Source organism: Erythrolamprus reginae, chromosome 1 (genome assembly GCF_031021105.1).
Source record: "Erythrolamprus reginae isolate rEryReg1 chromosome 1, rEryReg1.hap1, whole genome shotgun sequence".
NCBI classification, from domain to species: Eukaryota; Metazoa; Chordata; class Lepidosauria; order Squamata; family Dipsadidae; genus Erythrolamprus; species Erythrolamprus reginae.
This window is the reverse complement of record NC_091950.1, coordinates 400,896,367-400,924,049: the sequence shown is the minus strand read 5'-3', so window position 1 is coordinate 400,924,049 and position 27,683 is coordinate 400,896,367. Positions and strand designations below refer to the sequence as shown.

Here is a 27,683-nt window from a genome sequence, read left to right as displayed (position 1 = left end):
TAGAATATCTCATTTTTTTAAAAAGCCTTTTCATATTCTGATCATTGCTACAATGAAGTCAGAAAGTATTTATATGTGATACACCAAATTCTGTTATTTTTGTTTGCTTGAACAGAATAGTTGGGCTGAAGCTAAATTGTTTCGTTCCAACAGCAGCTTCTTGTTTTATAACGGGCGGGGGGAGAACTCTCCACCACCACATTACAGTGTTCCCTCGATTTTCGCGGGTTCAAACTTCGCGAATAGCTTATACCACGGTTTTTCAAAAAATATTAATTAAAACATACTTCGCGGGTTTTTTTTCTATACCACGGTTTTTCCTGCCCGATGATATCATACGTCATTGCCAAACTAATAATTTTTGCAATAAATAACAAAAAAAATTATTGTTAATAAATAATTATGTTTATAAATATCAGGATCACTAAGTGTCTTATTCAATGGTGAGTACCAGTAATAATGGTGAGTAAATGGTTGCTAAGGGAATGGAAAATGGTAATTTAGGAGTTTAAAGTGTTAAGGGAAGGCTTGTTACACTGTCCATAGCCAAAAATGGGGTACAGTGATCCCCCGGTTATTGCGTCCCCGACCATTGCGAACAGGGTAATTTGCGATTTTTCAACCCGGAAGTCAAAACACCATCTGCGCATGTGTGCCCTTTTTTTCTATGGGCACGCATGCGTAGATGGGGCCCGGCAGATCAGCTGCTGGGCGGCTTCCCTGGGTCTTCCCCCTCTTGCTGGCGGGAGGGCGAGCAGCGGGCATCAGCAAGGAGTTTCCCCACCGCCCACGCAAACTCCTCGCTGCCGCCCGCCCTTCGCCCGCCCACGCCGTTCATTCTCGCCGCTTTCGAGCTGAGTCCTGCAGCGAATTCGCTCCGGGACTCAGCTCGAAAGCGGCGACAGCCAGCGCGGAGAAGCCGTTCGCTGGCGCTGGCTGTCGGCGCTTTTGAGCTGAGTCCCGGAGCGAATTCGCTCCGGGACTCAGCTCGAAAGCGGCGACAGCCAGCGCGGCGCGGCTGTTTTAAAATGTCGCCGCCGGCATGGGGGGCTTGCCAGCACCCCCCGGGCCCCCAACCCGGGTTTGGGGGGCTGCTAGGAAGCCCCCCATGCCGGCGGCGACATTTTAAAACAGCAGCGCCGCCCCCAATCTTCGGCTCCTCGCTAGCGCTGCGGGAGTAAAAACACCATCTGCACATGCGCAGATGGTGTTTTTACTTCCGCAGTGCTACTTCGCGAAAACCCGCTCGTTGCGGGGGGTCCTGGAACGGAACCCTCGCAACGAGCGGGGGATCACTGTGTTTACTTCCGCATCTCTACTTCGCGGAAATTCGACTTTCGCGGGTGGTCTCGGAACGCATCCCCTGCGAAAATCGAGGGAACACTGTATTTGAAAAGGATCTGATAGTTTCTGACTATTCAGCACTTTTACTTCCATCATCAATTCTTAATTTTAATTTGTATTAAAATGCAAATCTCCAAAAGTCTTGATTACTTTCCCCTTCATCTCCTCAAACCCAGTGTTTCCTACCTGAAGATTGTTCAGAGGCTCCATTTTCATGACTGGCCCCAGAGTGTTGAGCGGAAGGGAAACGTCAATGCTTTGGTTCGGCATCAGAGGAGTGTGAATGGCCAGTGGAGTGCTGGGGATGACTCCAAAGCTGGATGGTTGGGGAGGAGAGAAGAAGAGAGTGAGAGTGGGAAGAACATGTAACTTTCAACAGAGAAGTCGAGAAAGATAAAGTGTGCGACATAAAGGGCATTCGGTTGACTCCAAGGCCTAACCTGTTCTTGTTGAACTGAATGGCAAAGTCACTCATGTGTTGAAGAGCCTTGTTGGTGAAACTCATATCCATGTAGATATGTCCTTGCCGATGGCTGAAGGTTCCAGAAATGTCCAGGCCTTTGGCTTTCACAGCTGGCAACCAGACCTATAAAGTCATGAGGACTAGCAGTTAGAGCAAGCAAAACTGGGGTCATAAAGTAAGGTCAGAATAATTCCAGTGAGATTTCTTTATTATGATAGACCAGTGGTTCTCAACTTTTCTAATGCTGTGACCCCTTAATACAGTTCCTCATGTTGTGGTGACCCCCAATCATAAGTCGAGCACCAATTCTCCCAACAGAGCATTAAGCTGATTGGCAGGAAGGTCAGATGGTCACCTCCACTGTAAATGTCTGATTGGTCAGACTGTAAAAATATGTTCCAAGGCGCTAGAGTAGAAGCTTTAGTTCCTAACACCAGGGGAAATTTGTCTTTTCCCAAGGTCTCAGGTGACCCCTGGGAAATTCAATTTCAATTCAATTCAATTTATTAGATTTGTATGCCGTCCCTCTCCGAAGACTCGGGGCGGCTCACAACAATAATAAAAAGAGTATAACAATGGAACAAATCTAATAATAAAAATTATATTAAAAAACCCAACTGTTAAAAAACATACAACACATACATACCAAACATAAAATATAAGAAAGCCTGGGGGAGATGTCTTAGTTCCCCCAAGCCTGGCGATATAGGTGGGTCTTGAGTAACTTGTGAAAGACAAGGAGGGTGTGGGCTGTTCTAATCTCCGGGGGGAGTTGATTCCAGAGGGCCGGGGCCGCCACAGAGAAGGCTCTTCCCCTGGGGCCCGCCAAAGGGGTCCCAAAGGGGTCCCGATCCCCAGGTTGAGAACCACTGTGATAGACAGTCATGTTAAGTGGCTGTGTTCGGTCTAGCCACTTCAAACCCATTTTATATTTTGGTATATAATTATGACTGAATCTCAAGACAGGAAATGTCTCAAAATTCATTTACAGAGCTCTGAACAGAGGTTGCGAGTTTGGCAGCGAAAGAAGGGGATTTAAAGAGGAAATAGCATGCTCTAATTGGCAACTTGGCAACTTGAAGACGTGCAGACTTCAGCTTCCAGAATTCCCCAGCCAGCATGCTGCATGCCATAACAGAACAAAAAAAACCCAGAACCACCATCCTGGTTTCACTTTAAACTTTTCACTGTAGCACTAAATGAATTTGTAATGGGTGCAGAAGCTCATGGGGCCAAACAGAGCAAAAGTTATGACCTATAAAGCCCTTCATGGCATCGGACCAGAATATCTCCGGGACCGCCTTCTGCCGCACGAATCCCAGCGACCGGTTAGGTCCCACAGAGTTGGCCTTCTCCGGGTCCCGTCGACTAAACAATGTCGTCTGGCGGGACCCAGGGGAAGAGCCTTCTCTGTGGCGGCCCCGACTTTCTGGAACCAACTCCCCCCGGATATCATAGTTGCCCCCACCCTCCTTGCCTTTCGCAAGCTCCTTAAAACCCACCTCTGTCGTCAGGCATGGGGGAATAGAAATTTTCCCTTCCCCCCTAGGCTTATAGAATTTATACATGGTATGCTTGTATGTATGATTGGTTCTTTAAATTGGGGTTTTTTAGATTATTTTTAATATTAGATTTGTTTACATTGTCTTTTTTATTGTTGTTAGCCGCCCCGAGTCTTCAGAGAGGGGCGGCATACAAATCAAATCAAATCAAATCAAATCAATAAATCAATAAATAAATGGCACAGCTATTTACTCAGAAACAAAGTCAGCGTGAAACAGAAGAGAGAGGTGTGCCAAACAAACACACAAACCCCTAGCGAAGAGATAACCTTTGCAAAAGAAGACAGCTCTCTGGCCATGCTCACACCTACCGATTTGGGAGCCACGTATCCACCCGGGGCCATGCCGATGCCGGAAGAGAGTTCAAAGAGGTCGTTCAGTCCACTGCTGACTGCAGCCGGAGTCGGGGAGGGAGCAAACGTTGCTGGGACTGAGGATGGGATGAAGGTCTGTCCCACCTGCAAGCAACCAAGGAAGATATTTAAGCAGGCGGTGTGCAATAGACGCCTCCATTAAATAAACCATTAACATTGGTCGCTATTCTGAACATTTTAAAACCTGCTCTCGACATTTTGCTGAACGATCAAGGGTACTAAAATTGGTACGTTGGTGTGCTCTCTGCTTTGAACCCTATCTCTACTACCCATTCACTATGCGATTGAAGCAGCCATGAATAGCCAACCTATCTTCTCCAAACGTTTCTGAAAAGTGAAGAGCAAGGACATTCAACTTCAATAATTAAAGACGAGGAATTGAATCATAAGATGGTGAATGAACTCTCCGTAAGGAATTCTCGGTCCTAAACAAGCCCTTGGCAGCCATGCAGTGAAATGGGCTCAAAGCTGGTGCTTTCAAAATAGACCAAAATAGTCCCATGGCCCTCAAATCCATGTAAATAGAATTGGAAGAGAAATGCTTTGCTCCAGGGACAACAGCAGTCTACAGCTATTGATGACACTTGGAAATTAGGAGTATGAGTTGACCGGTTCTAGTTCATTGAATGACTTTTAAGTGGTTTGGAATTTCTTACCAACGGTACCGAGGGCTCTTATGTCCCATTTATAGGTTTATGGAGCTCTGGGACCAAGCCAAACCTGAAAGTAAGTTTTTTTTTTTACAATGACTCTGGTGTCTTGCACAAATCCTGGGAATCCTCCAGCTTCTTTTTCTTAGTTTTACGTTTTTTTCTTCTACGATCAAGCAGTGATGCATCTACTTCACATGGAAGAATATACTGTGATCTCAGATCTTTCTAGTAACAGAACTCCACGTTTCTTGATTATTCTACAAGTCAGGCTTGTTACCAAATTCTCTTCTTTTGCTTCCACTGTTTTAGATGGTTCTCTGCTTTAATACAGAGAACGTGTTGAGAATGTCTAACAGAGGGCTCCTCTCTCAGCTGCACAGATTTTAGAAGAACGGATGGGGAAAGGAAAACCACAGAATGAACACCTGTGGGATTTAGTAGTTAAACTTGCAGGATGGGAGATTCTTTTTTTTGAAATCCCCAGTTTAAATTCTGAAATATATTGGCCAACTGGAAGCCGGGTTGCAAAGTCTTAGCTCAGCCTATTTCATAGGACCCTTATAAGGATAAAATTGAAGGAGAAAATGCTATTGTGTGCCAATGTGAACTTTTTTCTGAAGGAAAGACGGGGTGTCAGTTCAACAAATAAATAAATTTGCAATCAGAAGTGAAAAGGAGAAAAAAAATGAATGGAGGGCACTTACTGCTGGGCTGCCTCCAATTCCCCCGCCAAGGTCACTGCCAAGCTGCAAGAAAGAATAGAAAAAGGAAGATAGAGAGATAGAGAGATAAAGAGAGAGACCGAGGGAGAGACCGAGAGAGAGTGGGGGTGGGAGCAAAAAAAAAAAAAAAAGGAAGAGAAAAGGCAGGGGAAAGAGAAGAAAGAGTTCATTACAGCCAAGTTATCAGGTGCCAAGAAACAAAGATCACGTGGTTCCCAAAAAGGCCTGGCACACCACCTGTCCCCCATCTCTTTGCCCAGAGAGAATATTGACCCAGCAAGGACAGAGAAATCCACAGATTTGAAACCCCCCAAATTCCACAGGCAGGGAAGCAGGATTTGGTTGAAAGCACAACAAGAATATACAACCAAGGTCTTGCGGGCAGCAGCAGAACGTGGCAGCTAAGATCCAGGTGGATGGGAACGTGGGCTCGTCTCCAAGCGACAATTTCCAAACGTTCGACGGCCCTCGGCCTTCCCCCCCCCTCTGTTCCTAGAGAAGGGCACCTCACAAAGCCATCGTGGTTACTTCTCTCAAACCTGGCAGGAACCAGGACTTTTCACAGCACCCTAGAAGCAGCGGGGTTTTTTTCCCCTTTGCCTCTGTCGACCCATTCGTGCTATTCACTCAGGCAATACAGCAGTGAAGGAATGTGGTGGGTAAGAACGGCTCCTCTGAACATGCCATTCTTGCTAACTGCCATTCCTGCGTGAGTCCGTTTCAGCAGCAGCCTCTTGACTTCCCTGCCTGCCCACCGATGTTCCTGGGCTCCCACATCGGCGGTCCATTGATGTTCTGAGAGCAAAGAGTCCACAAAAAGCTGGGTCAAAAATAAACCTGCATACAGGGGTGGACAGAAAAATGGAAACACTTGACTTTTTGGCCCATGTTACACCAACACTCCACAGTCTGCATTGGTTGCTTATCAGTTTCCGGTCACAATTCAAAGTGTTGGTTATGACCTATAAAGCCCTTCATGGCACTGGACCAGAATATCTCAGGGACCGCCTGAGTGGGCCTTCTCCGGGTCCCGTCAACTAAACAATGTCGTTTGGCGGGACCCAGGGGAAGAGCCTTCTCTGTGGCGGCCCCGGCCCTTTGGAACCAACTCCCCCCAGAGATTAGAATTGCCCCCACCCTCCTTGCCTTTCGTAAGTTTCTTAAAACCCACCTCTGCCATCAGGCATGGGGGAACTGAGATATTCTTTCCCCCTAGGCCTTACAATTTACGCATGGTATGTTTGTATGTATGTTTGGTTTTATAATAAGGTTTTTTTTAGTTGTTTAGTATTGGATTGTTATTTGCTGTTTTTTATCACTGTTGTTAGCCGCCCAGAGTCTGCGGAGAGGGGCGGCATACAAATCCAATAAATAATAATAATAATAATAATAATAATAATAATAATAATAATGTTTGAACATGTTTGAATCAATCAAAACTTGACATATTTTAATGTTTTTTAAAATTCTGTTATTCGATATGTTTTTTTAAACTACCTGTTTTTAACAGAAATTTAAGGAAATTGGTTATAACCTTCTAGAAATGGCAGACCTCTCAGACTTTCAAAAAAGGCCAAATTGTTGGTGCTCGAATGGCAGGCGCTAGTGTAACAGAAAGTGCCCGAATGTTTGGCGTTTCAAGAGGTAATGTCTCAAAAGTAATGACTGCTTTTGAAAGAGAAGGGAAAACGTCCTCAGCCAAGCACAGGTCTGGTCGAAAGTCGAAGTTGTCTGAGAGAGACCGTCGGACTCTAAAGCGAATTGTTAGAGCGGATCGCAAGACCACAGCTCCTAAAACCACTGCAGAGCTCAATAGACACGTTTCCACAAAAACTGTTCGAAGGGAGCTTCACAAATCTGGATTCCACGGAAGAGCTGCAAGGTGTTTCCATTTTTTTGTCCACCTCCTGTAAGTGTGCAGCATTATCAGCCTAAAGTGGAAGTTGCTTGAATGGGTATCATGTGATTTAAACCCCCCCCCCCTCCCTATTTCTGGCAGCTCTCTGAACAATTATTCAATAGAACAAACCCAAGCACTCAGACATGGAACATGCATTTAGCTTTGCTCATAGATGCTTGGCTGAATGTTACATCCACCCTAATACACTTTATATCTCCCTCCCCCTCCCCAAAGGATAAAACATTAACACCTTTTTCCTTCCAAAGGAGGCAGGGGGAATGTAACCAAGTAGGAATGAGAACTGCTGGGATGTGAAAAGCAATCTTACAACCCACAAGGTATCGGTTTGATGCTAAACAGTGTTAAAAAAAAAAAGATGATTGTGCATCGGATTGTTCCATTTTGAGTTCGTCATTTTTATAACAAAATCAAGGAGGCAGCATGTCCACGTTTTGGGGAATACGCAACTTCTGCAATGCTTTTAAATAAACAACTGGTGGCTTCTTTAAGATGTCAGTGGCCAGGGTAACCCCCCCCCCCACTGATTTAGAATATTATTAAACGTCCCAAAGATTGATTAAATTTGTTATTTGGCATATGGGGTTCAGCTACTTTTTTGCAGCATTATGATAGAGCTATTTTCTAGTCTAACATCAGCTATTTGTGATTTTTTAAAAAATGCTTAAAGCTACAAAATGGAAAATAGGTCGAAGGCAGAAAAATGGGACAATTTACTGTAAGCTGTATTATTATTATTTCGGAGACGGTAGCTTCAGAAAACAAAAAGATAAGGAATCAAAAGACTGCATATACTTTTCTGATAATGTCATGGTGATACAATATATTTCCTTTGAACGGGACTTGATTGGCCCGATCTGTAAATGCCATAGCACCCGCAGAACAGTAAATTGTATCCATCCACCTGCAAAAATTATTTTTTACAGAAAATGTCTTTTTAAGTGAACTGACTAAAGTATTAAAACAGAGAGGGCTTCCCTAGGTATGCCCATGTTACACCAACACTCCGCAGTCTGCATTGGTTGCCGATCAGTTTCCGGTCACAATTCAACGTGTTGGTTATGACCTATAAAGCCCTTCATGGCACCGGACTAGAATATCTGTGAGACCGCCTTCTGCTGCACGAATCCCAGCGGCCGGTCAGGTCCCACAGAGTTGGCCTTCTCCGGGTCCCGTCGACCAAACAATGTTGTTTGGCGGGACCCAGGGGAAGAGCCATCTCTGTGGCGGCCCCGGGCCCTCTGGAACCAGCTCCCCCGGAGATTAGGATTGCCCCCACCCTCCTTGCCTTTCGTAAACTTCTTAAAACCCACCTCTGCCATCAGGCATGGGGGAACTGAGACATCTCCCCTTGCCTATGTAGTTTTATGTATGGTATGTTTGTGTGTATGCTTATTAAATAATGGGGTTTTTTGGGCTTTTAATGTTAAATTGTTATTTTAGACTCTTAATATTAGATTTATTATTGTATATTGTTTTATCACTGCTGTGAGCCGCCCCGAGTCTGCGGAGAGGGGCGACATACAAATCTAATTAATTAATTAATTAAATAATAATAATAATAATAATAATAATAATAATAATTGTCTAAGGCAGTGTTTCCCAACCTTGGCAACTTGAAGATATCTGGACTTCAACTCCCATAAGTTAAAGTCCAAATATCTTCAAGTTGCCAAGGTTGGGAAACACTGGTCTAAGGAGATTCTCAGTCATCCAGGTCATGGTTGTCCCAAAGGTGCTTTTTCAAGAGGCCACTGGACTTTCTGGTTTTTCTTTGAAGACATTTTGCTTCTCATTCAATTCAAGAAGTTTCTTCAGCTCTGACTGGATAATGGGGAATGGAAGGATTTATATTCCATTTACCATATTTTTCAGAGTATAAGACACACTTTCTACCCCCTAAAAGAGGGTGGGAATGTTGGTGCGTCTTATGCACCGAATACAGCCATTTTGGGCCTCTCAAAACCCCGTCTCAAAAGTCCAGGGGTTTTTTGGGTAAAAACAGGGCACACAGAGGGTTTGAGAGGCCTGCAAAGTGCTCCTGGGGGATGGGGAGGGCAAAAGCATGACATCGGGAGGGTTTGGGAGGCAAAAAATGAGCCTGTTTTTCACAGAAAAGAGGGCGTGCAGAGGGTTTGGGGGGCCTTAGAGTGAACCTTGGGGCTGGGGGTAGTAAAAACTTTTTTTGTTGTTTACCTCTTCAAAATCTTGGTGCATCCTATAGTCCGAAAAATACGGTATATTTATGCAGTGTTCCCTCGCCACTTCGCGGTTCACCTTTCATTTCATTTCATTTTTTCATTTCATTTTATTAGATTTGTATGCCGCCCCTTTCCGTAGACTCGGGGCGGCTTACAGCAATGATAAAAACAATATATAATGACAAATCTAATAGTTAGAATCTAAAATAACAGTAATACATTTAAAAAGTCTAAAAAACAAGAAACCCCAATATATAAAAACATACATACAGTCATATCATACACAAAAAAATGGACTCGGTGCATCACGAAGCAGTAGTACGAGCTGCTCCTGGTCTACGCAGGAGGAGAGCAAAGCCACCCTCGAAAAATAAAGGAGTGCCCGAGTTGTCTTCCCGCAGCCGACGCTCCACATCATCCAACCACTCCAACCTGGAGTGGATCTGGAGCGCCTGTCCTGCTGTCTTCCCAGAGAGGGCTTTCCATGCTTTCCGGCGCTTCCCTCAAATTCTTACGGGTCTCGACCACCCTGCTGTAGCTACGGGAGAATCTCACTTCCTTCCTCTTGGCAGAACCTCAGTGGTAGCGCAATAATACTGTTTTCACCTCCATAGCCGCTTCTTGCTTTTTTACTGAATCGTATGGTGTTAAAATGTTACCCAAAATACATTTTAGGATTCTTTTTATTGTGCGAACCTGAAATTACTGTTTTACATTTACAGTGTTCCCTGCACGCTACTTCGTGGATTTTCATTTATCGCAGGTGGTCCTGGAACGCAACACCCGTGATAAACGAGACAATACAGTGTTCCCTTGATTTTCGCGGGTTCGAACTTCGCGGAAAGTCTATACCACGGTTGTTCAAAAATATTAATTAAGAAATACTTTGCGGGCTTTTTCCCTATACCACGGTTTTCCCCACCTGATGACGTCATATGTCATCGCCAAACTTTCGTCTGCCTTTAATAAATATTTTTTTTAATAAACTTTAATAAATAAACATGGTGAGTAATAATCTGAATGGTTGCTAAGGGAATGGAAAATTGCAATTTAGGAGTTTAAAGTGTTAAGGGAAGGCTTGTGATACTGTTCATAGCCAAAAATAGTGTATTTACTTCCGCATCTCTACTTCGCGGGAATTCAACTTTCGCGGGCGGTCTCAGAATGCATCCCACGCGAAAAGCAATTGAACACTGTACTGTATTCCATTCCCCACCACCTAATCAGAGCTGAAGAAGTTTCCTAGATGAAAAGCATAACATTTTCAAAGAAAAATCAGAAAGTCCAGTTGCCTCTTTAAAAAAGCACCTTTGGTGTATTAAAACACTGGCAAAATATTCCAAGGTAAGTGTTTTTCCAAACAAGATCTAATAAAACTTGGAGCGTCTTACACATTTTAATTGATTTTCTAAAAAAAATTTAAAAAGTTTTATGACTAGCTTCTGGCATCTACAACACCATATAAGATTCCATTAAGGGTGCCCACTGACAGGAAAAAGGGTTTTGACTCCTGGTAAAAGCAGCTGCAAATGGGGAAGAAAAGGACGCTGTTTTAGAAATAGATTTGTGCTCTTAGACCCCATTTTTTTAAAAAATGGCAGCAATCTGTACTGGTATCAGACTCCCGCTAACAAGAGCTATGGCTTGATGGGAAACAGATGATCTCTCACTTTTTCAATCTGAACGCTATCAGTTATGGAGTGGGATAAGAGCCGGAATGCTCATCCATGATGACTTCCTCTTGCAGAAGTGATCTTGGGTGATTATTATCCCCTTTTGAGTGGCAGCTATGTCACAGCCAGGAAAAGCACGGTTTGTATAGCAAAGGCAAGGAAAGCAACACCCACCCACCCCCAGATTCGCTTCGAAGGAGGCAAGAGGCAGAGAGGTTCTGGCACTCTGGGGAATGTTTCCCAATCCAAGTGGGAAGGGGGAGAAGCAGTTTCCCCATCAGCTGGCAAGTGAGCTTCTTACATAAAGCAGCATCAAAACAACTTGTGAATAATTCTACATAATGGAGCCAGATGTTTTTATCTGCTTTCATCAGCTCCTGTGCCAAGTTTATCTCATTAAAAGAGCCACAGGCTGGGAAGAGAGCCTTGAAAGATACAAATCAAGGTTTTCTTGGCTCTTACAATCCTATACATTTCCTTGCTCCTTCTTTTTTTAAACACACACACATTTATTTATTTTAAACACACACACACACTTATTTATTTATTTATTTATTTATTTATTTAATTTATTAATTAGACTTCTATGCCGCCCTTCTCTAAGCGTCTCAGGGTGGCATACAACATAATAAAAACAATACGTAAAAAGAAATCCAATTACAGTGATACCTCGTCTTACAAACCCCTCGTCATACAAACTTTTCGAGATACAAACCCGGCGTTTAAGATTTTTTTGCCTCTTCTTCCAAACTATTTTCACCTTACAAACCCAAGCCGCCACTGGGATGCCACGCCTCTGGACTTCTGTTGCCAGCAAAGCGCCTATTTTTGCACTGCTGGGGTTCCCCTGAGGCTCCCCTCCATGGGAAACACCACCTCCGGACTTCTGTGTTTTTGCGATGCTGCAGGGGAATCCCAGCAGTGCAAAAACGGGCGCTTTGCTGGCAACGGACGTCCGGAGGTGGGGTTTCCCAGCGAGGGGAGCCTCAGCGAAATCGCAGCATCACAAAAATACGGAAGTCCGGAGGTGGGTTTTCAAGGACTTCCGTGTTTTTGCGATGCTGCAATTTCGCTGAGGCTCCCTTCGCTGGGAAACCCCACCTCCAGACTTCCGTTGCCAGCGAAGCACCCGATTTTGATGATTATGTGTTATAGGGGCTGCTGCTAATGTTTTAGTTGAACAGCAAATGGAAGCAAATCTCACACTTCCCTCCACATCCAAGCCATCCTCAGCGCTACGGATTTGAATTCCTGGTTTTAAAATTTATTATTTCAGGAGATTTATTCCTACTTTACTAGGCAAAGAGAAGAGGCAAAAGGCCAATACAGTGGTACCACTACTTAAGAACTTAATTCATTCCATGACCAGGTTCTTAAGTAGAAAAGTTTGTAAGTAGAAGCAATTTTTCCCATAGGAATCAATGCAAAAGCAAATAATGCCTGCAAACCCATTAGGAAAGAAATAAAAGCTCGGAATTTGGGTGGGAGGAGGAGGAGGAAGTAGAGGACAGTCGCTGCCGAAGGAAGAATGTGAGGTGAGGGGAACCCAAAAAATTCAAAACTTTAAGGCTTAAAAAAAAAAAAGAGGGACTTTGAGGCAGCAAGGAGGAGCACGCGCCTCCCATACACCCGGCACGAGGCAGCCTGCAATACACTGCACCAGAGAGAGAAGCCCAGGCGGGCGAGAGGGGGGAATCTCCCGCTCCTCTGACTGAAAGTCGGCTGCTCCAAGCACCCAGAGTCTACGGAGAGGGGCAACATACAAATCTAATAAATAAATAAATAAATAAATAAAATGCTCCATTCGCTCTGGACTGTCCAGAGTGAAGGGAGCGTTTCTTTTCTCTGGGTGCTGGCAAAGATTTATTCCCTCTCCAAGTGCTCAGAGAAAGGAAAATGCTTCGTTCGCTCTGGACTGCCAAAGCCTCCTTAAGCGCCACCAACAGGCTCCTCTGGCAGCCTAGAAAAGCCCGAGATAGTCAGGATTAAAGGGGGAATGGCAGGAAACTGGCCAGGCCTTTGTGCCGCTCTCAAATTTCCTGGGAAATTTTTCCGGGCTTGTGTTGTTAAGTAGAAAATGGTTCTTGAAAAGAGGCAAACAAATCTTGAACAACCGGTTCTTATCTAGAAAAGTTCTTTAAAATATATATATATATATATATTATAAATTTTTATTACAACAAACAAACAAAAAATACTTAAAGAAAAAGTGCCCAACACCAATAAACCCCACCACCATTGAGGGGGTTAAATTATTTGCAATAAGTTTCAATTTCTTCCTTAGCTCCAGCTTACATTTCTTTACCTACAAAAAGTGATTGGAATTTATTTTTCACAAAAAAAATAAAATAAATCTAGAAAAGTTCTTAAGTAGAGATGTTCTTAGGTAGAGGTACCACTGTATTTTCTTTTCAGTGATCTAAGTCAACAGCTTTCTTTTTTAGCATGGAGATTTCACCAGCAGCCTTCCAAACAGATCACTGCAGCTGTTTCATACTAAAAACTGACATTTTGACATCTTTAATGTTATTTTCAGCAGTGCACGTGCACAGAACCGCAATAGTGTCCCTGTCTTACACAAATGACCTTCTATTCATTGAGGTTTGGAATGGCTGCAGACTAAACTGCATTGAGGTTATCTAAAACTCCAGTAGCCAAATAAGGTAAACATAGAAAACAATCCTGAGACAAAGTGAAAAGTGACAAGTAGTAGTTTTATTTGATGTTTGCCAAATATATTGGGATCCCAAGACTTCTTGGTCCTTTTAGTGTACAGTGTTCCCTCGATTTTCGCGGGTTCGAACTTCACGAAACGTCTATACCACGGTTTTTCAAAAATATTAATTTCCCCCCTATACCATGGTTTTTCCCGCCCGATGACATCATATAAATCCAATAAATAAATAAATAAATCATATGTCATTGCCAAACTTTAGTCTGCCTTTAAAAAACATTTTTTTAAATAAACTTTAATAAATAAACATGGTGAGTAATAATCTAAATGATTGCTAAGGGAATGGGAAATTGTAATTTAGGGGTTTAAAGTGTTAAGGGAAGGCTTGGGATACTGTTCATAGCCAAAAATAGTGTATTTACTTCCGCATCTCTACTTCGCGGAAATTCGACTCTTGGAACGCATCCCCCGCGAAAATTGAGGGAACACTGTATTGTTCTTTAGATGGGAATGATTAGTAGAGAAGGCTGAACCTTTTATGAACCAAGAGTTTGCTTTGCTTCACTCTACAAGTATCAGGGCGAACTGGACTGAGATCAGAAGAGTAGATAGCCGGCTGGTTGGATAAATTAGAAGTGATGAAATATATGCAGTCTCCAAAAAAATGCTGAGAGACGACTCCTACAACCCCTATTAACTGTGCTGACTGAAGCTGTTAGGGGCTTTGAATCTGTCACATCTAGTGGGCTGCAAATTCTACTTTTGACTCTTTAAGACTAAGCTCCTTCTTTTGTCGAGCATTCAAATTCTTTCCAGCTTAAACTGCCCTTAAGCTACTTCCAGCTGCAGAGTACACTTCCTTCTCACAAAAGCGAGATACACTGGCCGGCTTTGATTAGAATTTTATCCACTTCAAACTCCAAGTAGAAACCCGTCTGGCTGGATCTTTCTCCTGAAGAAAACCAATTATAGCCCAAAATATGAAAGCTACTATTTCAAGAATTCAGGCTGGAATAGAAATGCTTGCCCTGGTACATATAGGCGAATTATAGAAGAACTTCAAATCTGCTATCTGAGGCATCCGAGACTGCATGCAAAATTTAGTTTTTTTGTCAGCTGTGAAAGAACAGAGGCCTCAAAAATCCTCACAATGGATGTAGTGGCATCTCCGAAATAGGGTACCAGGAAGACTGCAGAATATCTTGACAAATAATAAAGTTGCAAACTCCCCCTATTATTCCTCTTCCTTTGCTCTTTTGCTTGGTTTGTTTTGATCCGGCTGCCACCTCGAGAACTTCTGAGGTTGAGGATCTGCTACTCTGAGAATTCATTTGATGTTGTGCTTCAGTCTGAGGCTCCTCAGGGAACGGCTGGAACTCTGCCGGCTCCATGCTCAGAGGGGGAGGACGAGGAACAGGAGGAGGAGGAGGACCAGGCAGATGGGGAAGAGGAATGTCAGGACGAGGAGGAGGGGGAACAGCCTGAGACCCCCGGGGGGGAGCTCTCCCCAGCGAGTAGCCTGGAGTCATTAGATGAGAACGCACAAGCCATCATAGATATGAGGCAGAGAAGGGCAGCACAACGAAGGGGACAATTAGCCAGGTATTTCCATCCCTAATAGGCAACAGCTGGGTTTGGGTATGGTTCTCCTCAGAAAGGTTGAAAAGGCAGGCCCGCCCTTCCTGTATTGTGGAGAGTTATCTTTTGGGAGTCCTGTGACCTTGCTTCGATCCTTGGCGTCTCTGATTCTGGCTTGTGGCCTCGAAGGCTGAAAACTTGGGGGAGGCGTGGGTTTTATTATCTACAGTGGTGTGTGTGCCAGCAAGAAGCCTGTTGTATTGTCTGGCCGTCGTGACTCTTCTGTGAAGCTTCACAGCATTCCAGTTTGTAAGAACAGTTTTTGTTATGTGTTTGTTTTCAAAGATATAAAATGACTTTGCTTTTTACCAGCGTGTCTGGCTACTCTTTTTAGTTGGTGTTGGCGTCTGGGGGAACCCAGACAGAACGTTTGACAAGAACAGATTCCTTCCATGTTATAAGGCTTCTAATTCCAGAAATCTGCTAAAAACCTTATGGAGCTGGTTTCCACCAAAAGCCCACCTCCAAGTGAGCCAATTTTTGCCACGGTGTTGCCAGCATCTTACAATATTACATGGAGCATGTAAGTCCTGTCATTGAGAAGCCAAACCTCAGATGCCCTTGAGGTTGAGTTCAAAGTCTTAAGCATCTCAGGCAACTCAAGCAGTTGGAAACTGTTTGAGAAGCCTTAATTCACTTTCTAAATTCAATTTTATCATAGAGCTAAAAGTTAGCCAGAAATGCCTTGCTGCAGAATGCGAGGCAGCATCTGGACAGCACACAGGCAATTCTAGACATGGACACGAGACTGAAGCGTGCTAGCTAAATATGGGGATCCAGGCTTCGATGTGAACTGCTACACCTCTGCAGGATTATAGTAGGTCCAGATTATAAAACTAGGTAATAAATATCAGCTTGTTGGAAACATCATAGTGTGCTATACGTGCAAGTAAATTCCTAAGTCTTTGCAAAAAAAAAGATTGGAGATGCATAAACCAACTGCAGTTGCCTAGCGGTGGCAGAAGGGGGTTGATTATCATTTGTTGCAATGGAGAGGAGGGTTGGGAATTGAAAATCATTAAGTTGTTTGTCCAATTCTGAGAAACATAAATCACACATTTTGTAATCAGGCCACAGCTAATTGATGGGATAGTTGGTTTAGTTATACAGGTAGTCCTCGACTTGCAACAGTTCATTTAGTGAGAACTGAAAATAATGACTTGCGACTATTTTTCACACATGACAATTGCCATAACCCCATTGTCACATGATTTACATTCAGATGCTTGACAACAATATTATCTATCTATCTATCTATCTATCTATCTATCTATCTATCTATCTATCTATCTATCTATCTAGTATCATCTATCTAGCATCTATCTTCTATCTACAGTATCAATCTACAGTATCTACCTACCTACCTATCTATCATTATTATCATCTATCTCTATCTCCATCTCTCCATCCATCCATCCATCTTATAGCAGGGGCATCAAACCCAAGGCCTGTGGCCTGGATCCAGCCCACAGGGTACTTAGATCTGGCCCACAGGACTCCCCTGGAGACAGCAAAAGACTGGCCCAAGGTGCCTCTACCAACAAAAATGAAGTTCAGGAGGGTCACACATGGGTCTCCTGAACTTCATTTTTGCTGGTAGAGGCACCGACCTCCGTTTTTGCTAGCAGAGGGTTGCAGGAGATTGTTGCAGTTGAAAACAGAGCTCAGGAGCCCTGACATGGTCACACCCACCCCAGCCACACCTACCCAGGCTCCCAAGGTCAAACACAAACCTGACGTGGTCCTCTAGGAAATCCAAGTTTGACAATCCTGATCTACGGTATCTGTCTGTCTGTACATCCACACTGACAAATTGACAACTTTTTAGAATTAGTATGGTAACTCCATTTACTTACCAGTTACTATAGTTAGTGCATTTTATAGAAGATTCTAATACAGTGGTACCTCTACCTAAGAACGCCTCTACTTACAAACTTTTCTAGATAAGAACTGGGTGTTCAAGATTATTTTTTGCCTCTTCTCAAGAAGCATTTTCTACTTACAAACCTGAGCCTCCGAAACTTTAACTGGAGAGGGCAGGGAGAAGCCTCCGTGGGGCCTCTCTAGGAATCTCCTGGGAGGAAACAGGGCTGGAAAAGGCAGGGAGAAGCCTCTGTGGGGCCTCACTATGAATCTTCTGGGAGGAAACAGGGCCGGAAAGGGTGGGGAGAAGCCTCCATGGGACCTCTCTAGGAATCTCCTGGGAGGAAACAGAGCCTCCACCCCTCCCTGTAGTTTCACACACATTATTTGCTTTTGCATTGATTCCTATGGGAAAAATTGCTTTTTCTTACAAACTTTTCTACTTAAGAACCTGGCCACGGAATGAATTAAATTCATAAGTAGAGGTACTACTGTATATGCAAAAGCTAATGGAGGGTCAAAAATTATTTTAAAAATATAAGTTACATCCAGAGTCTGCCTCCACAGTAATGGCTTCTAGGGTCATTCAATCATCACTGTCCAATATACCAGTAGCAAGGACAAATCATATATTTCTAAAAGCAGGGTTGAGCAATGTTACAAAATGAAACGGCGGTTACGGTTGATCAACTTTGGTTTATAAACTATGGTCTCTTCCTTAAAACTGGCTCACCGACAAACTAATGCACAATAAACAACTCATAATATGGTTTCATGTATTGGGTCTATACTGTGTCCTACGTTTGTTCTTATGGATCCCATGCTTGCTCTTTCCTGCTGTTACGCAAATAACAGCCCTTGTTACAATTAATTATTATAAGGCACTGGGATAATGAACCAAAGTCGTCAAGGGTGATGCTAGATATTGTATGAAACCTGTAGCTAATGCTAAAAACCAGGAACATTTTTTTCTCCTCTTTTCTCTGCTAGCATCAAGCAAAAAACACGAACACACAGCCATGCTCCTTGTTTCTGATGCGATCAAACCACGAATCTCTTAAAGATGCACTGCCAACATTTTCCACGACATCACTTCCCCCCCCCTTATTTTCTCTGTGTATTTGTGAAGATAGTAAAGGCAAGGATATAAACTATCAAACAAACAAACAAACAGATCGACAATGCCACCCAGCAATACCCCAAATACTTGTAATCTGCAAAGCTGAAAAGGAACAGAAAGAAGACAAATATATTTGCCTCCACCAAGTGGTAGCTACTTGATCCCAGCAATTCTTTAACATAAAGGAAAAGAGGATTTCCAGCAGCCTAAGTTTTTGGTACATAGAGCTAAACCATTCATTCATTCATTCATTCATTCATTCATTCATTCATTCATTCATTCATTCAATTTACATCACTAAGAATTTTAGTCCACGTTCAGCAAAAGCCATGCTTACTTACCAGGCTATCAAGTCCACCTCCCAGAAGGTCCACAGCACCCATCTGCATGGAAGACACTTGGGGAACATTCACCGGAGGCCCCAGGTCAAGGTTCAAGAGGTCACCCAAAAGATCTCCTTGGGATGGAATCACCTGAGTTTGCTCCAGGTTTGTAGCACTCATGGTTCCCACAGGGCTGTCTCCTGCATCAGTACTGAAGGTATTTTGAGAGGGGGGGGGGAGGAAAAAAAGAGTTAACTTGGTTTCACTGTCAAAGAGGAGAGCAACGCAAAAGACTTTCTCATCCAAGCTGCTCTATACAGACTTTGCAGTGCCAAGTATTTATGTAAAAATAACCCTCGCAAGAGGGATGTGAACTGTAAAATAATTTGATAGCAAACAACTGCTATTTCTTTAAAAGTTGAATCCCACAAATATCTACCCAATATATGAAGCTGTTGAAACACAGATTAAAACAGTGGGCAAATAAAACCCCAATATTAAAATAAGGAACTGAAGAATTTTAAACCAGGCCATTTGGTCATGGTGAAAGAACAGGGGCAGCTGTGGAATGCATAACCTGCCAAATAACTTGGGAAGAGCATTCACCCAAAGCAAGCAAGGGAAACTTGTGGGCTTCCAGGTGTTGCTACACTACAATTCCCAGGTTTCTTCACTATTACTTAGGGCCATTAGGTATTGGAGGGCAACATTATCTTCTGGATCAGAAGCCCCGATTCAGCCAACACGTCCAGGCAAATTCTCACATTTTTCTGGCAAGCTGCCCAGAGCTGCTTCATAGGGTGAAATGGGCAGCAGACAAATTCTATGAATAAACTACAGATACATCTCCACTTAGGACCAGTCGTTTGGCAAAAGGTCCATATAACGAAGACCCAGATTGTTGAGGGCAATATGCTTACATAAACCGCTTAGAGAGGGCTGTAAAGCAATGTGAAGCGGTATATAAGTCTAAATGCTATTGCGAATTGAAGTTCTGATGACCCTACCCGGGGGTACTTACAACCTGGATTCAAAATTCTGAGAGTCGCTGACACACCACCCCGCTGGGTCATGTGATTGTATTTCACATGCTCTGCATTTACTACTGTATGAGGCATCCTGCAGGTCACAGGACCATATTTGATGACAGCTTTGCCCAAAATCAACGTTAACGTTTGGGTTTTGGCAAAATTGCACCCACAGTAAATCATCAGTTTGCTTAACAACCGTTGCAAAAAAAAAAAGGATGGGCTGTCAACCCATCCGAAGCCATCTTGGAGCTTCAGTGCTGCCACACTGGAGCAAGGGATAAGGAGGAGGGATTAGAGACAGCTGGGCTGGTGAGATTGGATCTGCCAAACTGTTGGCAGCTGGTGATCAGCAGAAATTGCCTGTGTCAGCGTTCTAACTAACATCTAAGTTTAAATGAACTCAATCTGTATAGTCTGGAGGACAGAAGGAAAAGGGGGGACATGATCGAAACATTTAAATATATTAAAGGGTTAAATAAGGTCCAGGAGGGAAGTGTTTTTAATAGGAAAGTGAACACAAGAACAAGGGGGCACAATCTGAAGTTAGTTGGGGGAAAGATCAAAAGCAACATGAGAAAATATTATTTTACTGAAAGAGTAGCAGATCCTTGGAACAAACTTCCAGCAGACGTGGTAGATAAATCCACAGTAACTGAATTTAAACATGCCTGGGATAAACATATATCCATCCTAAGATAAAATACAGAAAATAGTATAAGGGCAGACTAGATGGACCATGAGGTCTTTTTCTGCCGTCAGACATCTATGTTTCCATGTTTCTAAATTAGAGTCCAAGGCAAAGACTTAGAAACATAGAAACATAGAAGATTGACGACAGAAAAAGACCTCATGGTCCACCTAGTCTGCCCTTATACTGAGCGCCACCACCTTCTCAACAACCTTCCCCATAAAGGGAAGGTTGGAGACTGGACGATAGTTGTTAAGAATGGCTGGGTCCAGGGAAGGCTTCTTGAGGAGGGGGCGCACAAGTGCCTCCTTGTAGGGAGCTGAAAAGGACCCCCTCCTCAAAGAAGCGTTGACAATCTCCTGGACCCAGCTCTGTGTCACCTCCCTGCTAGCCAAAACTAGCCAGGAGGGACACAGATCCAGCAAACAGGTGGCGGAACTCACAGCTCCAATGGCCTTGTCCACTTCATCAGGTGTCACCAGGTCAAACTCCCCCCAGACAGATGGACAAGGACGGGCCTCAGTCACCTCAACTGACTCGTTATCAGTCGACACTGCTGTCCAATTGGAGTCAAGGTCCGTCCGAATCTGTATTAATAATTAATAATAATAATAATAATTTATTAGATTTGTATGCTGCCCCTATCCGAAGACTCGGGGCGACTCACTATTGTTTCCGTATTCATGTGAATGGTGAATCTGTTTCTAAATTTTGTTATTACAAACGGGCCACATAAAATTGTAAGTCATCAGGACAGGACAGGGTAATATCTCTATAGATGGAATTTTAAAAACGCAAATGACCCACAAACTCATTCTGTCTCTCTCTTACCTCCCGTGATGGATAGGAAGGTGTTTGCGGTGGATTCCATGGCTGCCTTCCACAAAGGCATTGGGTGGTTTGTGATACACTGAGGCCAAAGAACCAATGTGGCAAATGAGCTCATCCAGCAGAGTGGGCTCGATCAAATCGGTCTCTTCAGAGATCAGGGGCTTCTCTGACAAGACCACCTCCTTGGCAGTGACGGGGTCTGTAGAGAGGAGTCGCCAGTAAATGTAGCCACGGTCACGCAGATCTGGGTTGTCAGAATCCTGAGGGAGAAAAAGGTCTAATTTGAAAACAGCCACTTTTAATGGTACTTGTAAAGAATACGAATATTCCTATTGCTACAGAGACAAACGCATTTTTACTTTAGGGAATTGACGTCCCTATCTGCTGAAGTTGCTGAGATGGGAGAAACGTCGTTCTAGTTTATTATATAGATTGGAAATAAAATAGAGTTAAACTTTGAAGCTGGTGTTTCCTTTGGAGGCTTCAACATTTAACTCCCATTTTATTTCCATGCTGGCTTGGGAATGCTGGACTTAAAAGTCCATATCCCATATTGAACATTTGGGGTGAATATGCTTTGAAAATGTCCTTGTCCCGACTTTTCTCTCCTTAACAAAAACCTACATGGGCAGAAACCCAGTTATTTTTACCCCAATTACCAAAATTTGTAGTAAACTCACAAAGAGCACTTCTATGCATGTACATCCTATTCATGGTCGAAGCTATTTGTGAAGCGACTCTGGGTCTACAGGTCAAAAGGCAAAGAAGGGATGTAATGGGTAATGGCTTTCTCAACAAAAGACTGATCTGAGAAATCAAGCTCACTACTTCCAAACAATTAAGGTTATTCTGGGTTTGAGGAACTGATCAGGGAGAACAACTATGGATATGTCAATAATTTTGGGATGCAAAATAATTTGAAGTAAAAAAAGAGATCTTAAAATAAGCTTGAGAAAATGACTAACAGACCAAAGAAAAGAAACTGACACACCGAGAAAAAGTTTGGTCCACCATTGTACATCTGATGGGCAGTGTTCCCTCTAATTTTTTTTTGGGGTGGGCAGAAAAGTATAGTGTCTGAGCGGCAGTCCCTTTGGGACTGGGCGGCACAGAAATATTAAATAAATAAATAAATAAATAAATAAATAAATAAATAAATAAATAAATAAATAAATAAATACATACATACATACATACATGTATAAATACATAAATAAATAAATGAACGGACGAACGAACAAACAAACAAACCAACAAAGAAACAAAAAACCCACCCTGTTTTGCCTCAGAGAATTTCAAAATAAAATACTGTACTGTGTGTCTAATAGGGCAACTCTATCAATATCAAAATGCCACTTAAATAGTTGAGCTAGTTTCAAACTAGATTTTGATTTTCTTTCTCTCTTCCTTACTCCCATTCTTTTTCTTTCTCTTTTCCTTCCTCTCTTTTTTCTGTTTCTCTCTCTTCCTCTCTTCCTCTCTCTCTCCTTCCCTCTCACTCTTTCCCCCTCGGCTTCTGGCAGGTTTGAAAAACTCTGAGTTGATGATGATTTTTAAGTGAGTGATTGCTCACTGCTCAGCTTAGAGGGAACTATGCTGATGGGTCTTCCATTCTGCACACAATTGTGTCAATGAATGCTGGAAGCCAACCCTTTGCTATCACTTGATGGAAGTGACCAGCTGGTTATTATTTATTTAAATTTATTGGCTGACTAATTCCTGAGCAGCATACAAAAGCAGCCCCATAAACACAGGTGAGAAACATTAATGGTCAATAAGGCAAGTTGAGGGTTTATCCATTTTTTAAAAGAATTAAAGAATTACTACAGCGTAATGATCTCTAAAACATAAAAGTGCTAAAGCAAAAACCTGTATGATATTCTTGAACAAACTTTGACAGAGGATATACCAAGGTAAAGGGCAAAAGAAGGCCCAGGAATCTAAGGTCAAAAGTAGGTCTTTGGGACATTTAATATTCTCTACAGAAAAATCTAGTGGAAGGGACAGATTTTATTTTCCTGGGCTCCAACCTGCCAACTAAAGGATAGGATTTGCCCAGTTGCAAGGTATGGCTGTGAAAGCTAGACCATAAGAAAGGCCAAGCACCAAAGAATTGGGGCCTTTAAACTATGGTGCTGGAAAAGACCCCTGCGAGTCCCTTGGCCTGCAAGGCGATCAAACCAGTCAGTCTTAGAGGAGATCAACCCTGATTGCTTTTTAGAAGGCCAGATCCTGAAGATGAAACTCAAATTCTCTGGCCACCTAATGAGAAGGAAGGACTCATTGGAGAAGAGCCTAATGCTGGGAATGATTGAGGGCAAAAGAAGGTGATAGCAGAGAATGAGGTGGCTGGATAGACTCACTGAAGCAGTGGGTGTGAGATTAAATGGACTAGAAAGAAAGAAAGAGAGAGGGAGAAGATATGAAGGAAGGAAGGAAGGAAGGAAGGAAATAATAATAATAATAATAATAATAATAATAATAATAATAATAATAATTTATTGGATTTGTATGCCGCCTCTCTCCAAAGCCTCGGAGCGGAAAGAAAGAAAGAAAGAAAGAAAGAAAGAAAGAAAGATGATAGATAGGTAGGTAGGTAGGTAGGTAGATAGATAGATGATAGGTAGGTAGGTAGGTAGGTAGGTAGGCAGGCAGGCAGGCAGGCAGATGGATAGATAGATAGATGCTGGAATACAAAGTTAAGTTTTGTTCGCTGAGTATATATATACACTGACTCATCAGACAAGCAATGCCAACTCATGTAAACTTAATTGCAAAATGTTGGTTCTGGTCACCATGTTCTGTTTTGGCCACTGCTTATTTCTGGAGTTTTGTGCTGTTTGATGGGAGTTTTAAAAACCATACCATTCATCACATGAATGCCCAATAACAGGTGAAAGCACAGATGGCCCCTTGGGGTGGTGATTTTAGGAGCTGTCAGTGAGAAGCTATCAGGATGTCAATATTTAGAAGTATATTTTATACTATCAAGGAAGATGCGTTTTAGTCGGTTCCCGAAACTTGTGGAGGTGTATTTCATTTTCCATTTTGGATTCTTCACATATAAATTAGGATCTCCCTGATAAGATTATGGAGCAGTGTAATTTTTAAAATCATGGTTTCTATAATATGGTTTAACAGTCATAGGAGGTTTCTGTTAACTTTGGATGACATTAAATTATGACTCACAGCACTTCTTACCGTTAGCTGAGCTACTGGAAACTATTGTTTGGCAGCAAACGAAGGGCCACAGGTTGTCTCTTCCACAAATGTATCACCATAACCACCTCATGGCTCTGCCTCATGTTCCGCCCCTCGTGCCCAGTGGCACCGGAACATTTTCAAGGCCAATTGGGTCAGGCTATTTTAATCTCTGGAGAGATGATGCTCAAAAGAACAGATGCCATAACAAAAAAAGGCTCTCCTTCGCCATCCTGCCAGATGGCACCTTTTAATGGGACATGTAGCATGCCTCTCCAGCTGGATTTAATAGAACTGGGAGAGGCAGGCTCTCAAATAACCTTGCCTCATGTCACTGAGGGCTTTGTAGGAAACTACCAGCACCCAAAGGTGGGTTTTTTTCAAGAGCAACTGTCCTTTCTGGTTTTTCTTTGAAGAGGTTTCACTTTTCATCTAAGAAGCTTACTCAGCTCTGACTGAATAGTGGGGAATGGAAGGATTTATGTTCCTTGCAGACAGCTGGTCATTTGCATTCTTTTAGCGAGTCCTTGAGGCCACTTGGAGGTTTATCTGTGTCCTCAGGGTCACCTGAGAAGTGCAAATGAGTGTGGAGCCTTCTTGGAACTGCTAAAAGGACTGTGTTGTACAGCCACACATTGCTGACCATTCCATGTTGATATTATTCAAATGTTACCAGCAACCCGATGGAAGAGGCTACATGGTTCCAGTGTGACTGCGGACAATATAAGAAAGAGACCAGGGGTCTACAACATTAAACACTTAAAAGAGCCATTTCCCACAGAAAACAAAACACCAGGAGCCACAAAATCTAAGTGGGCCTGGCCAATTTGGCATCACTCACTCACACCCAGTCACACCTACCCAGGTTTTGTGGCTGCCAGTGTTTTTTATGGGAAACCGGTTATTTTTCTGTGTGTCTCTTTCTCCCTCTCATCTCTCTTTCTCCCACTCCCTCTCCCTCCCTCATCTCCCTTTCTTCCTCTCTCTCTCATCTCTGTCATTTCTCTTTCTTTCTATTTCCCTCTCATCTCTCTCTCTCTCTCTATTTCTCCCTCTCATTTGTTTCCCTCCCTTTTCCCCCTCTCTCTCATTCTTTCCCTCCAGCTCTCTCATTTCTCTCTCTCTCAATTGGTTCTCCCTTTTCTCTCTCTCATTCTCTCCCTCCATATTTCTCTTCCTTCCTTCTTTCCTTCCTCTCTTCCTTTCTCTGCCCCTCCTCTCTTTCTCTCATTCCCTTCTTTCCTTCCTTCCTTCCTCCCTTCCATCCTTCCTTTGGTAAATACATAAATACTGCTTTTTAAGTTCTACTAGTTGTGTTGCTGAAACAACAGGAACCAGCTAGTAGCAACTCTGTCAGATTTGAAACGATGGGCAGAAATCATGGAGAGAGGTGACCCTCTTTGCCCCTCACCTCCGCTTGTGGCTGGTTCTGCTTGTCTTTTTCTCCCCTGTTCTCTCTTTCATCCCTCTCTCTCTCACGTGCACAAGCACCCATGTGGGATACATCCTGGGCTGGGATCACAGTGAGGACGGGGTCCTCTTCCTGCCAGCACCAGTGAGATGAGTAGCAAGCCACGCTGCACAGCGCAGAAGAGCCCGCACTGGCTGCGCGGGGAAGCCTGCACTGCACTGCACTGCACTGGTGAGCTGGAGCTCTTCCCTCCCTGCATCCAGCAGCAGCAACTGCTCCTCTCCATTCCTCTCCTTCCGGAGCCAACACAAAGGGGATCAACTAGCACTGAGCTGCCCACAAAGGACACGGAATCACAAAAAGCAGCCAGTCGTGGGCAGTGCGGAGAAAACGCTAAGAGCCCTTCAGTTGCGTGGCTCTGCAGAAAGGCTTCCACCTTCTTGGGGCAGAGAGAGAGGTGGCCTGCTAAGGTGGAACGGTGACGTGTGCTCACCTCCGTGGCTCTGAGTGCTAACAGAGTCCAGGGCAATTATGCTACTGCACCTGTGCAGGTAGCAGAATAGCGCGCAGAGACATAGGTGCACCTGTGTTTCCATGTGGAAACAAAAAACTGTGCCAAAACCTGGGCGCACCTGCGTCTCCGTGCACGATTCTGCTACCTGCACAGGTCCAGTAGCATCATCATCATTATTATTATTATTATTATTATTATTATTATTATTATTATTATTATTATTTATTAGATTTGTATGCCGTCCCTCTCTGCAGACTCAGGGCGGCTCACAACAACAATAAAACAATGTACAACAAATCTAATAATTTAAAAAACACTAAAACCCCCTTATTAAAAGCAAACATACACACAAACATACCATGCATAAACTGTATAGGCTCGGGGGAGCCTGACGGCAGAGGTGGGTTTTAAGGAGTTTATGAAAGGCAAAGAGGGTGAGGGCAGTTCTAATCTCCAGGGGGAGCTGGTTCCAGAGGGTCGGGCCGCCACAGTGAAGGCTCTTCCCCTGGGGCCCGCCAAACGACATTGTTTAGTCGACAGGACCCGGAGAAGGCCAACTCTGTAGGACCTAACCGGTCGCTGGCATTGCGCTGGAGTCCGCTAACAATCAGAGCCACGGGGGCGAGCACATGTCACCGTGCCACCTTAGCAGCCCACCTCTGGGCAGAGAGCATGTTGCGTGACCGGGTCAGGACAGAAAACTGCAGGACAAGGGTCAAAGAAACGCATGCAGCTCTGGGGCTGCGGGTTGCCGACACCCGAATTAACCAAGCATTGGGAAGACCTTTTGATAGCATAACAGTGATGCTAACACTTTTCAGCGTAGGAAGCGCAGGTGAACAGGGTCTGTGCCTTACCTGGGTAGCAAGGCTCAGCACTTGCTGGACCAGTTCCTGTGTTTCGGACGGCTTCTTCAAAAATAACTTTACAATGGCAGTCAACAAAGTGAGCTGCACCTGGAGGAAAAGCAAGAACAAAGAAATTAGGAAGGTTTCTAGCGAAGAAATTAAATTTCCAGGACCAGCTGACCTCGGGGAATATTGCCTTCGATTGGGACATAGGTTTTAAAGAAAGACAGAAAGGTTAAGCATCTGTGTGATGTAGCTCTTCCTGCAATTAACAAAGAAAAGAAGCCTTGTGGGATCAGCTCTAAATTTAGCCTAGCATCCTGCTTCCCCCAACTGCCAACCAATCTAATGTCTCCAGGTAGCAGTAAGCAAGTCTGGGGGGAAAAAACAGGCCTTCCATATTTACCCCTGAGCAGCTGGTACTTAGGCCATATTGCTCTAAACCAGGATGTCCCACTATTTATTTATTTATTTTATTTATTTATTCAATTTGTATGCCGCCCCTCTCCGCAGACTCGGGGTGGCTCACAGCAATGATAAACAATATATAACAAATCTAATAATTGAAGAGAAACACTAAAAACCCCATTATTAAAAGCAAACATACACACAAACTTACCATACATAAACA

The 27,683-nt window shown here is 43.4% G+C and overlaps 1 protein-coding gene across 6 annotated transcripts in view; it reads right to left on the bottom strand.

Annotated features, from left to right (window-relative positions):
* AP2B1 (adaptor related protein complex 2 subunit beta 1) overlaps positions 1-27,683 on the bottom strand; it is a 138,575-nt gene that overhangs the window by 45,723 nt on the left and 65,169 nt on the right. For 3 of the 6 annotated variants that reach the window (XM_070735152.1, XM_070735150.1, XM_070735151.1), the window contains exons 12-18: positions 27,062-27,160; positions 21,079-21,338; positions 18,547-18,739; positions 5,101-5,142; positions 3,681-3,827; positions 1,785-1,930; positions 1,531-1,660 (exon numbers count right to left, since the gene is read on the bottom strand). In XM_070735152.1, the coding sequence (XP_070591253.1) occupies positions 1,531-1,660; positions 1,785-1,930; positions 3,681-3,827; positions 5,101-5,142; positions 18,547-18,739; positions 21,079-21,338; positions 27,062-27,160 (1,017 nt within the window). The remainder of the gene's footprint in view (positions 1-1,530; positions 1,661-1,784; positions 1,931-3,680; positions 3,828-5,100; positions 5,143-18,546; positions 18,740-21,078; positions 21,339-27,061; positions 27,161-27,683) is intronic. The other 3 variants (XM_070735155.1, XM_070735153.1, XM_070735154.1) reach the window with 1 other exon arrangement.